General features: G+C 47.9%; 1 protein-coding gene across 2 annotated transcripts in view; it reads left to right on the forward strand.

Annotated features, from left to right (window-relative positions):
- Nucleotides 1–14120, forward strand: part of SRCAP (Snf2 related CREBBP activator protein) — a 2075623-nt gene that overhangs the window by 1412154 nt on the left and 649349 nt on the right. For both annotated transcript variants that reach the window (XM_069651627.1, XM_069651629.1), the window contains one exon: nt 786–4105. In XM_069651627.1, the coding sequence (XP_069507728.1) occupies nt 786–4105 (3320 nt within the window). The remainder of the gene's footprint in view (nt 1–785; nt 4106–14120) is intronic.

The raw sequence follows: 14120 nt of genomic DNA on the forward strand, positions 1-14120 counted from the left end.
TAGTGGGGCTGGCACCAATACCATTAAATGATTTAATACAAAGGTTTTGGTGGCCAGCCAATCATTGTCCTCAAGACGCCAAACATTCAGAACGACCCCCACAGGAAGTGTAGAGGCCTGCCCAGGGGCAGGAACCAGTATAAACCTGTGTAAACACCATTTTGAAAGCTGCCATTGTGGGCTCACAGAACCCATGTGGTCAGACATGCTCCTTTAAGGCTTGCTGCATGGTTTCGCTGAACAAGGGAAGCCCCCACTAAAGACAATGTCGGATAGTAGCACTTAAATAACACCCATTTGTTCCCAATGGCTACAATAATACTTTGAGCAGGTAATGTGGTACATCTGCTTGTGCCCCTGGTGAATACAAAACTAAATATGCGCTGCCACCAGCCTACAACCTAAAACCAGTATAAGGTGATAAAATTACCCTGGGGCAAAAGTGGGGTGCCGTCGCTGCACCTTATTTGTAACCCATTTCCATATGCCTTAAGTATAGAAAAAATGGATGTAGTGGCTGGGAGACTAGAGAAAAAATCCCTCTGACCACCAGAATAAATTAGCAACCCCAAGAAATGGAGGGGAAAAGCAAAAAAGGTGCAGTACCCCTAAGTGGATATCTGTCCTAATAACCAGTTTGCAAACTCTACAGGCTGCAGAAATAAATGTGACACTGTAGATGATAGTAGTGTCTGGTAGGAGGCCATAATCTCAATATTGTGGTCATTGAGTAATGTTGGTGTTGTTTTGCTTTAGTGATTGATTCTATGTATTTTTCTCCACAGCTGCTGGGACAACTCTTTGCTCTGTGCCTCAGACCCCCACCACGGCACCACCATTTGCATCAATGCCAGCTACAAGCGCTACTAACAGTTTGGGAGCCAGAATTTTGACATCAGCCTCTAACCCTGTTTCCATAGTAGCTTCTCAGCCAATGGTGACCATCTCAAGTTCTACTCTGAATCTGCCCTGTAACTCTATCCAGTCATCCTTGCCTCAGTCTTTAATTGCCTTCAGTTCTCCTTCTACGTCGGCCACTCAGCCTCTAAGTATCAAGCCAACACTAGTGCAAATACCAACTTGCAGCCTCGCTACATCTCCAGCATCAAGACCTTCAAAGGCTACCACCTTGTTGACCAACACTTCAGTCATGTCCACCAGTTCCTCTCCAATCCCATTGCCAAACTCAGATTCTTACTCTGCAGCGATGCCGTCTGTGTCACTCAGGAGAACTGATAATACAGCCCTCACACCTTCTCTCTGGCCATTGACTTCCACTGCTCCCATTCTTGTGTCTAGCCAATTTTCGAGCCCAGTTCCCATTTTATCGCCAGCCCAGACCATGGGTACAGCTCCTATGATAGCCCCTCCTCTTGTCTCCACTTCTACTTATATACAATCTTCCAATCCATCATCCAGTTTAATGCCGCATACAGGGCCTATTCAAACCTCTTGCTCACTCCCTGTGCTAGCTTCTCCCCACGTTTCCAATGCTGCTTCTACTGTAGCTTACAACCACATTCCAATACTATCTCCTAGTCTGACCTTCAATTCAGGCCCTGTGCTAGCTCCTACCTGTACCAATCCTGCTTACCTGCAAGCTGTTCCGCCATCTTCTAGCCCAGGTTTGCTGCTAGCACCTGGCCAGGTCACTAGTTCTGCTATTAACCGAACCTCTAGTCCCATTCATTTGCAAACCTCTCTCCTTGCTCCCCTTCGTAGTTCACTGGCAACTCCTCTGCAAGCTTCGATTCAGACCACCAATCCTGCACCTTTGGTAGGTTCCAGCTCTGCTCTCTTGCCATCTTGTTCCCTAGCTGCCAACCTGCTTCCTCCTTGCTCTGCTTCCAGTTTTGCATGTGTGCAGTGCCCCTCCACCAGAAACTCAGATACACGTTTAGCTCCAGTTCTTGCTTCCAGTCCTACTCAAAAAGTGGTTTCTATCACAGCATCTGGCTCGGCATCTATGGTAGCAACGTTAGTGTCCCCAAATATTCCTCCTTTGCTGGCTTCTACCAACTCCTCCAGTCATCCTTCTCTTCTTGCTTCTATATCCCCTTCTGATTCTACTTTGCCCGCCTCTGTCCCTACCTTCCTCACAGCTTCTCTAGTAACCTCTAATCCTGCAGCATTACAGACTTCAGTGCCTGCCTCTAGTCCAACACCAATGATGGCTTCTGCCCCAGGATGTAGCCCAGCAGCTATGCAGTCTGTAACTTCCTCAAGCCCAGTGCCAATGCAGACTTTTAACCCAGCCTCGATTTCAGCACCACTGCAAAAACCAGGTCTCTCCACTAATTCAGTTGCTATGCTTGGTGCCCGATCTTTCACACTGGTCTCCAATCCTGTTCCAACTTGCTTGTCTTTGGAAGGCAGTTGTCCTACACCTGCACAGGCATCCACTTCAAACTTCACATCTGCATCCATGCCGTCTACCCAGACCTCGGTCACATCCTCTTGCTCTCTGCAGACACGAATGCCATGTAATTTTACTTCGGATTCTAACGCTTCCCTCACACTGAACTCTGTCCCTTCTTCAACTTTGGTACCCATACAAAGTTGCTCTCCTCCTCTGTCAAGTAGATCTTTAATTCAGGGCATCCCTTTGATTGGAGCTAAAAGTGGAGTATCTACAGTACAATCATCTAGTCTAGGTCTAGCATCTATTGCTAGTCCTCTCCCAGTGCCCGCTTATGGATTCCATCTGGATAGTTCTGCCTCCAACCAGTCAACTAGACCTGCACAGATTCCCAGCCAAGCGACTGCCAAAGGTCTCATTTCAGTTTCCAGCAATGAAATGCACCTAGCCTGCTCTGCTCCTAATCGCTCAACCAGATCTGCTCTGCCATCTGCACAAATTCCGATCCAGTGTACTGTTCATAGCTTTGGTTCCATGCCCAGCAATGGAGTTCATCTGGCCTGCCCTTCTTCCACAGTACAGTTCCCTCCATCGATGTTGCAGCCTAATCCCTCTGATTTGGTTTCCTCTCTACCTGCCTCTTTGCCAGCTTCCATTCCTGTGTCTGGATCAACTCTTGAACAACGTATCACTCTTTCTAGCTCTGCTGCCACTTTGACAGGACCTCTTGCAACTTCCTTTGAATCTGTCTCCAGTACTCTAGCACTTCGGCCTATGGCAGTCTCTAGCTGCGGGGCCTCTTTAACAAAGCCACAGCCAGTCTATAACCCACTTGCCACAGCACCAGCAGCACTTTCGCTGACATCTGGCTCAAGTCCTCTTTCCAACTTTGTTGCCCAACCGTCATCTTCACTTCTTAGCACTCTCCCTACCTCAGTACCATGCCAGATTTCTCAGAGTTCAAGTCTTTTCTCCAACTCTGCAGGCCAATCACCTACACCTGTTAACAGTTTGTTCACTTCTTCAGCATGCCAGCCTCTGACTCAGGTTTCTACCTCTGCTGCTACCTTTGCAGAACAGCCTCTGATTCAAGTTAATAGTTGTTTCACCACACTAGCGGAGCACACTTTGGCACCAGATAACATCAATTTTACTACATCTAGCTGCAGGCCTCTGACTGCAATGTCTAGCTCTGCCTCTGCATTGGGAAATCCGCCTCTGACTCAAATGTTCACCTCTGTGACAAGCCGATCTCCTACACCACTTAACAATTTTCTTGCTACCTTAGCAAGCAATCCCCTGACTCAAGTTTCCAGCTCTGCTACCATGTTGTCAACCCCACCGCAGTCGCCATTTGTAACCTCTTTCTCTACTGTTGGAGCCCAATCTCTGGCAGCAGTTTTAAACCCAGTTACTACTTTAGTGCACCAACCTTTAATGTCGATTAGCAGCATTGCCTTGACACCCTTGCCTCCAGTTTCAAGCTGTTTAACCACTTCTGCAGCCCGACCTCTTACACCAATTCCAAGTGTTACTCCAGCATCAGCAGCCCAGACTGTGATTCCCGTTTCCAGCACCATGCTCACATTAACTCCCAGAACTCAATCTTGTATGGTTTTTAAGGAGGAACTAGAGACCCTGACGCTTGGATCTACAGTACTAACCCCACCGCCTTCTTCAGCATCGTTTGTTGTGCCAAGGCCTAGGAGGCAACCACCACCACCTCCTCGGTCCCCTTTCTATCTGGTAAGTGTTTATATGCACCATTTTTGATTCAGCTTTATGTTCCAGGCATTCCTCAGAAAACACCCAGACATGTTATGGTTTAAGTCAATTATGAGAGTTTTCTTTTTCATGCCAGGTCTTACGTTTCTCAAAGAATATCTTATTCCTCTGGTTGTATGTTCCTATTGCGATTTTATGTACTATATTTTGCCTCCTTTATCATTTTTTAAAATATTTTTATTAAATTGCTAGGCTTTGATTAGATCGGGATTACCTCTTACATTTATTTTATTATCTTGTGTGAGCCAGTAGAGCATGTGTCAGGCCCAGCAGGGCATCAGTGTGATGTGCTTAAGTGGGCTCCAAAGGGAGGGATTGAAAGCTATGTAATGTTTGTAATCATTATTCGGTAGGGTGCGAAGGAGCAAGTGAACCAAAGCCTGCAATGTATTCAGTGGTTGCTGTTAAGATGAATTTCCAAAATCTGGCATGGTTGACCGATTTTAGGAGGCCACCCTGGTTCTAGTGAACTGGGGAACTTTAGCCAAACCAATCAAGGTTAGCATGGAAGTGTGGTCAAGGCCGTTTCTCAGGAGAGGCGAGTCTGCTCAGGCAACCACAATGAGTCCATACAGTGAAATACGCAATGAGTCTTCATTTTCTCCAGCATGGGATCTGGCATGGATTCACATGCTCATGAATGTTCCCCTTTGTGTCAGCATGGCAATCCTCGGTAAAGAAAAAATCAGTTTTTCACTTTTTTTTAATTAAACTCTTTATTTGCATTTTCCAAAAAACACTGTGCATACACAAAAAGCGAGAAAAAAACCTCAACTAGACCCACAGGGAAATGAACCCCCATGTGACTCAACCCTCGCCCCCACTCTCTTCTAAGCATATTATTAGAAGTTTACTTTAGCACCAAGAGAAAGAAAGAGAAAAAAAAGTTTCAGCATTAACAGTGAATCCCAACCATTACTTCTTTCCTGAGTATACTAAACAGTCCATGGAGAGTGGGGAATGTTAGGGAGAATTCTCATTCAATAGTTAATTTCCCTTAACTAGTGAGTCCCTCAGCAGCTTTGCTGGATTTCTGGAGTTAATTTTTTCCACTTGGTAAGAGTGTGAGCTTTCCCCCCACTCTTACCCATGTTTTGCCATGTGTATTTCATCTGTTTTTGTGATTATGGGCTCTGGAGTACACCGCTTCAGTATCTCCCTTCTTTTGTGCGTTACACAGCACCTTCAGTGCAGTGACACAGGGTTGTCTTTTAGACTTCCCACCAACTCCATTTCTAGGGCTGACTACTTTCCCCCAGAAAAGGGTAAAGTTGCCATTAACTTTACTTAGTCAGTTAACCACAGATCCAGTACACCCCATTTTACATGGAGTACTGGAAAGGGCTACCCCTTAGCCCTTTCTATCTGTACCTCCTAGAGCATTGGTTTGCTCTTTTAACATTTAGACTTGGCTGGTGGAAGTGGTATCTAACCTAACCTTTCTGTTGCGATTATACTATATAAACGTGGTATTGTTTTAGGCTATTATATTAGCCTCGAACTTAAACCCACTTGACTAAATACTTTTTCTTTTGGCTCCGGTCGGGTTTATTCGCCATTTCTTTTTGTTAAAGTCCTTGTGTTTTACTTTGCGCGGCAAACCAGGTTTGCCTTCTTTGTTCACTGTCTTTTGGCAGGCTTCTGCCAAGAAGCCCTACTCTAGGCGCCTGGGTGTCTAGGTGGGCTGAATGTGAGGGAGGGTTGTAGTCACCCCCTGCACAGGGTATCCTAGGAAACGCAAGTCGCACTTGCCATGATTGGCTGAGGTGGTTGTCCAGGCTGGACAACCCCCCTGCTGCGTGATTGACAGCCAGGCTGTGTGAATGGGGGATTTTCGCATAAAAGGCAGGACTCTTGGGCTAGAAGTCAGTCGCCACTGGAACTACAAGGAACTGAAGAGAAGCGGAGAAGAAGTCGGCTGCTGCAACTATCCCGTCCCGGTGAAGCCCTGCTGCAGTCCTAAACTATCTACCCTTCGACGAACATAGAAGATCCAGTCCGGAGTCTTCTTCCCTTGAGCCTGGTGGGGATAACCAGCTCATCTTCTACAGCCAGAGGATACTGTTCATGGTCGAAATCGCTGCACACTGCTGTAGTGATCCGGATAGCCATATGAAGAGCCTCTCTTGTTTTTAAGGCGCGCACCTTTTATTCACTGTCGCTGCTGCCGCCTTCAGACCTGTGTGGTGCAGACCCCTCCAGATGACGTCCTTCTTGCTGAAGCTCCAGGAACCGTGGGTCTGCAGGAAACTTTCAGGAACAATTGCCGTGGCACCAGCTTCTTCATTGAATAAGGTACTGTGTTCTGCTTGAGGAAATCGGGTGAATCCCTTTTTCTCCTCCTACAAGGCTTGCCCTCATCTTCCCTCCCTCCTTATAACATTTGCTTCCTACATTGACAATATCTAAGTACTCCTGGCTACGTTGAATCGTGAATTGTCCAACTGTGTGATCCTCTACAACAGGAACCCGGTTCCACTTGACACTGGCTCCGGCCTATTGACTCTTGAATTTCTGTCCATGAGTGTTCTCTGATTCTGTCTGCCTTGACAAAAGTATTGGCTATGATTTTTACCCCCAACTCTCTCTGGTTATCTCAGGTGCTAAGTGTGTTTTTGCCCCGGTAACATTTCTCACCGCGGATACGCGTTTCTTTAGTAAGACCGAACTGTCATTACTGTCAAAAGGTGATTGCATATGTATTCCCGGTAACGTCTTTTGTTGCACAACACTGTTTCGTTAAAACATAGAGTCCTTACCTTGAAGTTACACCATACAAAGTCAATTGGTTGGTTGTAGTATATTTTTCCGTGCGGTTTTGAATTAATAGAAGTGTTATGTTTATAACAAACGGTTTTAAAATAAATGTACTCATATTTTTTACCTGAAACCTTGAGTCAGTGTTCGCTTGAGTCACGATAATTGTGGTCCCTTTGTGCAATCTCTGCTACTGCTCATATAATCTTGAGATAAGCCTGGCTGCTCCGCTACTGCTACCACTTTAACATAGTATTAAGGCTTGTACCAAAGGTAAAACTTGTATTACCACTTGTACTCTTAATTGTGTGTAGTGGTCCCTAAGGGCACTGCACAGGATTCTGCCTAACAGGGAGCACTCCAGGCAGACCTCACAGGGACTACACGTCTGAGGCTGTTTCTGGATCCTCTTCCCTGGCCATATAGCTCCTGAAGGGGCCCGAGTAGTCTTTAGGTTTCCTGTTGGGAGGAAGCGTCAGGTTGTATTGAGTCTCTCTGCTTTCACAGCAAGCCAACAGGTTGAGCCAATGGTGGAACGAGGGTGGTGCCGGGGCTCCCCACTTGCGTGCCACTAGTGACCTTACGACCACCGAAGCCATGCTTACAAGGCGATTCTGGCAGACGGAACCAAAGTCCACCAGTGCTAATGGCCAGCATTTGGGGGTGAGTGGGATAGGGATGTTGATCATACTCTGCATGCTCGACCATAGAGCAAAGACCTGGGGGCACAGCCATGCAACGTGGAGGAAATCGGCAGAGGTTTGACATCCCCTCTTACATTCTGGGGGCTGGAGTGGATACATTTTGTGCAATCTAAGGGGGGAGAAATAAGTCTGATGTAAAAATTTAAAGTGGATCAAACGAAATCCACTATTGACAGAGATGGACTAGGTCTGGGTGCAAATCAGGCTCCACTGCTCTTCAGACAATGTTTTCCCCAGGGTGTCCTCCCAACTACCCCTATAGCGGGTGTGAGGTGAGGTCTTGATCGCCCGAGCCATACCGTACAAGGTCGAGACAAGCTTCTTAGTGGATGCCGGAGCAGTGGTATAAGAAATGAGGGGAGAGTGGTGCGGGGAGTTCGGAAAATCACTCCACCTGGTTCTCAAAACTTCCCTCTGTCGAAAATATAAAAGCTGTTTTATATGGTTCCAAGTGCCCCTCGCCTTGAGGACCTCCCAAGGTAGAAATTTACCATCTGGCGCGACATCACCCAGTGTACGAATCTGGAAGTTAGAAAAGTGTTGTATAACAATTGTCTCTTGTGTGAGTGGAATACCCCAGATGTGGAATATGGCCATTGTGGGGGGGTGGGTACCATTGGGTCAGACCAGCCCACGCCGCAAGTCGATGCCAAGCTCTAATGGTGGTGTCAACAGGTTGAATTTCAGTTCTAGCACATTTCTCCCGTGAGGCCCATAGGAGACCCCTAGGATAATCAGGATACACAATGGCCCTCTCCAAGTGGGAATGGGGTAGATCGTCCGAGGGCGACCACCACCACACGGCATACTGCGCCTGCGCAATCAGATAATATAAGTAGAGATCAGGTACATCCATCCCACCCTGGGAGAAAGGACGACAAAGAGTTTCCAAGGAGACGCAAGGATGTTTCCCAGCCCATATTAGTTTGCTCATCATACTCTTAACTTGTCGCCAAAAAGACACAGGAGGCCAAATCGGGACATTATTATTCCCATATAACAACTTAGGCAGGACCACCATCTTAGACAGTGAAATGCGAGCAGCCTGAGAAAGGGGAAGGCGCACCCAAGTGTCCACTCTGTGTTCCAAGAGTTGTAAGTGGGAGAGGTAATTCTCCTCATAGAGCCTTGCGGGAGATGTGGACACACAAAGGCCCAAATAGCGGATGCTTTGCAGACGCCACGCGAAGGAGTCCCCGATGTCTTGGGGAGAAACACTGGGGGTGAGCGTAAGCACCTCAGATTTGGCCCGATTGATACAGAGGCCAGATAAAACCCTAAAGTGAGAGACCTCTTCTACCACGGGGTTAAGATTAGTCTGCAGGTTTTTTATGTAGATTAACAGATCGTCCGCATATAATGAGACAATAGAAGTATGGGAGCGAAGTGTAACCCCCCCCTATGGGCGTGATAATCCCTAAGAGCGCAGGCTACTGGATCAATGGCCAGAGCAAATGGGATAGGGGAAAAAGGACAGTCCTGCCTGGTGCCCCGCATTGGATTAATGGGGTCGGATTGGATACCATTAGTATTCACCAAGGCCCGCGGGGCTGTGTACAGAAAGCGGATCCACTGTAAGAACATGGTGCCTATACCTGCCCGCCGGAGGACCTTGAACAGAAAGGGCCACTCGACTGAGTCGAATGCCTTTTCTGCATCGAGTGCTGCCACCGCTATAGGAACCTCGGGGTTAACATTGTGCATCAGAGTGAACAGTCTACGCAAGTTATTCTGTGTAGGACGGCCCGGTATGAAACCAGCCTGGTCCGGAAGAACTATGGCTGGCATGAGGGTTAAAAGTCTATCTGCTAATAGTTTGGCAATGATCTTGTTATTGGTATTCACCTACGACAGGGGCCTATACGATGCACAATGTCTGGAATCCTTGTCCGGTTTAAGCAGGACAGTCTCCAAAGCCGTCCTAGTGGTCTCGGGGAGGACCCCGGACGAGGTGGATGCTTTGAACATGTTACGCAGATGCGGGCCTATTAGTGACGGAAATGCCTTATACAGCTCGGCGGTGATGCCATCAGTCCCCGGGTCTTTACCGTTAGGAAGAGATTGAATAACTTTAAGCAATTCTTCGTCCGTAGGAGGGACATTCAGCAACGCCCCCACTTCCGGATCCAGCCATCCAACGCCACCCTATCTAGTTACCGTGCGATGTCGTCATGGGACGCTGTAGACTTCGAAGTGTACAGCGTATCATAGTACTGCCGAAATGTTTAGTTTACCCTGCTGATATCTCTAGTGGGTTCACCCCATGCAGTCACGATTTCTACTATAGGTTATCGGTGACGTTCCTGCCTAATAGCCCAAGCCAGCGTTCTGCTAGGACGATCCCCCTGCACGTATCTGGCAGCTATGATCGGGTCTCCCAAAAATCTGTCCTCGGCCATAAGAAGGCGGATCTCACGTTTCTTGGCCTCAATGCTTTCCTGGGTTTCAGGGAAATTATTCTGGGTCCGGCACAACTCAAGCTCCTTCAATTCCTTTTCCTTTGATGGCCCTACGAATACACCTCAGGATTCCCCCTCCTGAGAGATACACCAACCCCGAATGAACACTTTAAAAGTTTCCCAGACCACCCTAGGGTCCGGAACGGAGTCAGCGTTTATATGAAAGAATTCAGAAATGGCCTGGCGGATATCCTCACGGAAAGGTAGGTCCATCAGGGCTCGAGCTTTAAATCTCCGTTGTCTAGGGGGGGGCGGATGGACCATCGAATTGGACTAGGACAGGGGAGTGATCTGACAGGGTGCGGGGTAGTATCAGAGATTTAGAGGAACCACGGGACAGTTCAGGGGACAAGAAAATGCAATCTATTCTGGTGGAGCTCCCGTGCACACTCGAATAGAAGGTGCCAGATGTCGACCAGGGAGTAGTCCGAAGCAGTGGAGGACCATAAGGTAGCCACACGAGAGATGGATGTCTGCATTGAGGAAGACCTATCATGTGTAGGAGACAAACCCACATTGAAATCCCCCGCTCAAACCACCTCATACCCCGGAAACGTACGTAAGTGCATAGCGCAATTTTGAAAGAATTCTGGGCAATCGTAGTTGGGACCATATATGTTTACAAATAGGAGGGACCATCCTGCAATTTCCCCGGCCACCAGGACGAAACGACCCTCTGCATCCGTGAGTGTTTTATGCAGTTTAAAGTTTAGTGAAAAGTGAATGTAAATTGCCACTCCCCTGGAATGGGTAGAGTAGGACGAGGTATATCTATGTATTCCCCAGCCCCCCAACGCTGGTAATTTATGCTCCAGCCCCAAGTGAGTTTCCTGGACACATCACGGTCACGCGATGGCTCCTCACGTAGTTTGTAATGAGGCGTGTCTTCTTCCCGTTATCGAACCCTCGGATATTCCATGTGACCCCAGTGAATGTTGTGTTGGAGAGGGCATCAGCCCCTCGGTGCTGAGTTACGTCAAGTGGGAACTAGGACTGTGAATAGAGGCAGCTAGTTTGTCAGTAATGGTATATACTAAACATAGTGGACACAAAGTGGAATCCCAAGGTGCAAATAATTACAATGACATGGAAGAGAGTACCCACTCACCCTCCCCCCATAGAATCCAATAGTACATCTCATACAACAATCAATACCTTCAGAACTGAAACTCCCCCACCCCCCACGCCAGAAACCCCAATCTACCGGCTAAAGCATTCCATCGAGGCCAGGTCCTACGGGCAGATGAGTGGTGAAGATACCGACACGGTGGCCAGGAGCCGGAGGACGCTACGCCACTGCCGCCGTCCCCTCGATTGCAGCCACCGCAGCAGCCACCTCCGGTGGACATTTCAGTGGACATCCTTCAGGCTTTGCACACCTTGTGCTCAGAGTCGGACAAGGATGCCCCTGTCGCCGCCAGGAGACCCCGCGGCAGCTGGGCCGTCAGGTGAATCCCTGCACAAGAAGAGTTCACCCTCCACCTCCTTACCATCCATCGCCTCCATCCCTGTTGGGGAGAATTCTCATAAATGGTTGATTTCCCTTACCTACGGAGTCCCTCAGCAGCTTTGCAGGATTTCTAGGATTCATTTTTTTCACCTGGTAAGCGCGTGAGCCTTTTTTCCCACTCCTACATGTTTTGCTATGTGTATTTCTACTTTTTGTGTGATCTTGGGCACTGGAGCCTCACCTACTCCATGGCACCATAGTATTCCATGTGTGTTACACAGCACCTTCAGTGCAGTGACACAGGTTTGTCTTTTAGACTTCCCACCGACTCCATTTTCTGGGGTTGACTACTGTCCCCCAGAAAAGATAAAGTTGCCATTAACTTTATTTAGTCACTTTTACCACAGACCCAGTACACCCCATCTTCCATGGAGTAGTGGAAATGGTTAATTCTGATGGCTTTTTGTCTGTCTCTTGGAGCATTGTTTTGCTCCCTTTACATTAAGACTTGGCTGGTGGCGGTGGTATCTACCCTATTTCTTTTATACCGCGGTTGTCTTAAATAACCATGGTATTGTTTTAGGCTATTATATTAGCCTCAAACATAAACCTGCTTGACCATATATATTTTAAAGCAGCTCCGGCTGGGTTTATTTGCCCTTTCTTTGTGTAAATGTCTTTCTCGTATTTTACTCTGCGTACCAAACCAGGTTTGGTCCCTTTGTTCTTTGCCTTTTCGCGGGCTTCCATACAGAAGCCCTCCTTTAGGCGCCTGACAGTCTGAGTAGGCAGGATGTGAGGGAGGGGTTGTAGGACCCCTGCCATGGTAACCCAAGTCGCACTCATGTCTGATTGGCTAAGGGGCCTGGCCTTGCAAGGCCATCCACCCTGCTGTGTGATTGACAGCCAGGCTGTATGAATGGGGAAAACTGCATAAAAAGCAGGTCTCTGGGACTGGAAGTTCAGAGTCGCCACTGGAACGAAAGAACCAACGAGGAACTGGAAGAAGAGGACGCCTACAATGACTGAACCTCCCAGTGACGCCCTGCTGCAGGTCCGGATCTCCAGAATCCGACGACAGAGAAGATCCTCCAGGAAACCTCTTCCCTTGAGCTGGTGGGACCAACCAGTTCACCCAAACAGCAAGCCAGGACCCCTCCTCTGGTCGAATTCGCTGTACAGAGCTACAGTGGGCCGGATAGTCAGAAAGGTCGGACCCTGCTTGGGTTTTAAGGAGTGCATTTTTTATTTGTTGCTTTGCTCTGCTGCTGGTTTCTTCCCTGGGTAGTGCAGAACCCTCCAGTCTTCCTACTTCGTGTCAGTCCGACAGTCGCTTCATGGACCGTGAGCCTGCAAGAACTACCAGGAACGTCTTCCTCAGCTACAGCTCCCTCTCCATTTTAAGGTACTGTGCAAATACGGTTGTTTCGTTCAGCCGCGGTGAAAGTGTTTGAAATCTTTCTCCAATCCAATGGCTTGACCTTCTCTTCTCTTTGAGCTAATTTTTCTACCAACCAACCTCGTCCGGAAACCGTGCCATGAACATTACCGCGAACTACACTGAACTGTATTATCTTGAACAAAAGACTTTTGAACCATTGACTTTGGCCCTAAGCCTTTTCTATCTGATTGTATCATTGTAGTCTCTTGTTCCCTTGCCTTGAGTACTTACCTGTTGGTGTGGATTCATTTCTGTTAACCTTTGTCTTTCTCCCTTTTTAAATTTCTGGAGTGCCATTTTGCTCCCTCTTCATTTTGTGAGCTTAACTTGTCTGGAATTTAAGGGAAGTGGTGTGATGTATTAAGAGTGATTTTTAGACTGCTTATAATGGTGTAATGTTATACAACTCAAGAGTGAAATAAATGTATATTCTTTTACTTGAAAACCTTGAGTCAGTCTTTGCCTGAATCATCATAATTGCTGTCCTTTGTGTAACTATTTGAGACTGCTCACTTACTTCTGAGATAAGTCTGGCTGCTCTGCTACTGCTACCACTTTAACTGTGTAGTACATGCTTGTACCAAAGGTGAAATTGTACTGTCACTTGTAGTCTTAATTGTGTGTGGTGTTCCCAAAGGGTACTGCATATAATTCTGCCTAACAGTCCCCTCCAACGCCCTCACCATTGTGGCTCGTTACGATAGGGAGCTCTGGTTCAAGATCGCTCCCCTCCTGGATGCCCGCTCCCCCGACAAGAGAGCGGAAACACTGGAGATTCTGCAGGAAGGCAAGGTGGCAATTGGTCATGCCATCACGGTGGCCATGGACATCGCCTAGACAGGGTTCCGCCAGATGTGCAACAGCGTTTGCCTTCGTCAGTGGGGTTGGGAGAAGGCCACTAACTTCTGCCAGGATGTGCAGTCGAGGGTGTTGGACATGCCCTTTGACAGGGGATAACTTGTTTGGCAAGACTGTGGACCGAGGGACGAGATGGAATCGGATACGGCAACTATGGGCACGGGAACAGACGGCGGAGTGGATCTCCCTTCCTCGCCGCCCAGAGCCTCGCCACCCGACGAGATTGGCTCTTTTCATGCCATGATCTCGAGGGCCTCTGAGCTGTTCCAACTGGCTCCTGAGGAGAAGGAGGGCTTCCTGTACCAGT

The sequence above is a fragment of the Ambystoma mexicanum genome, chromosome 3p, assembly GCF_040938575.1.
Source record: "Ambystoma mexicanum isolate Mex_15411 chromosome 3p, UKY_AmexF1_1, whole genome shotgun sequence".
Classification (NCBI taxonomy): domain Eukaryota; kingdom Metazoa; phylum Chordata; class Amphibia; order Caudata; family Ambystomatidae; genus Ambystoma; species Ambystoma mexicanum.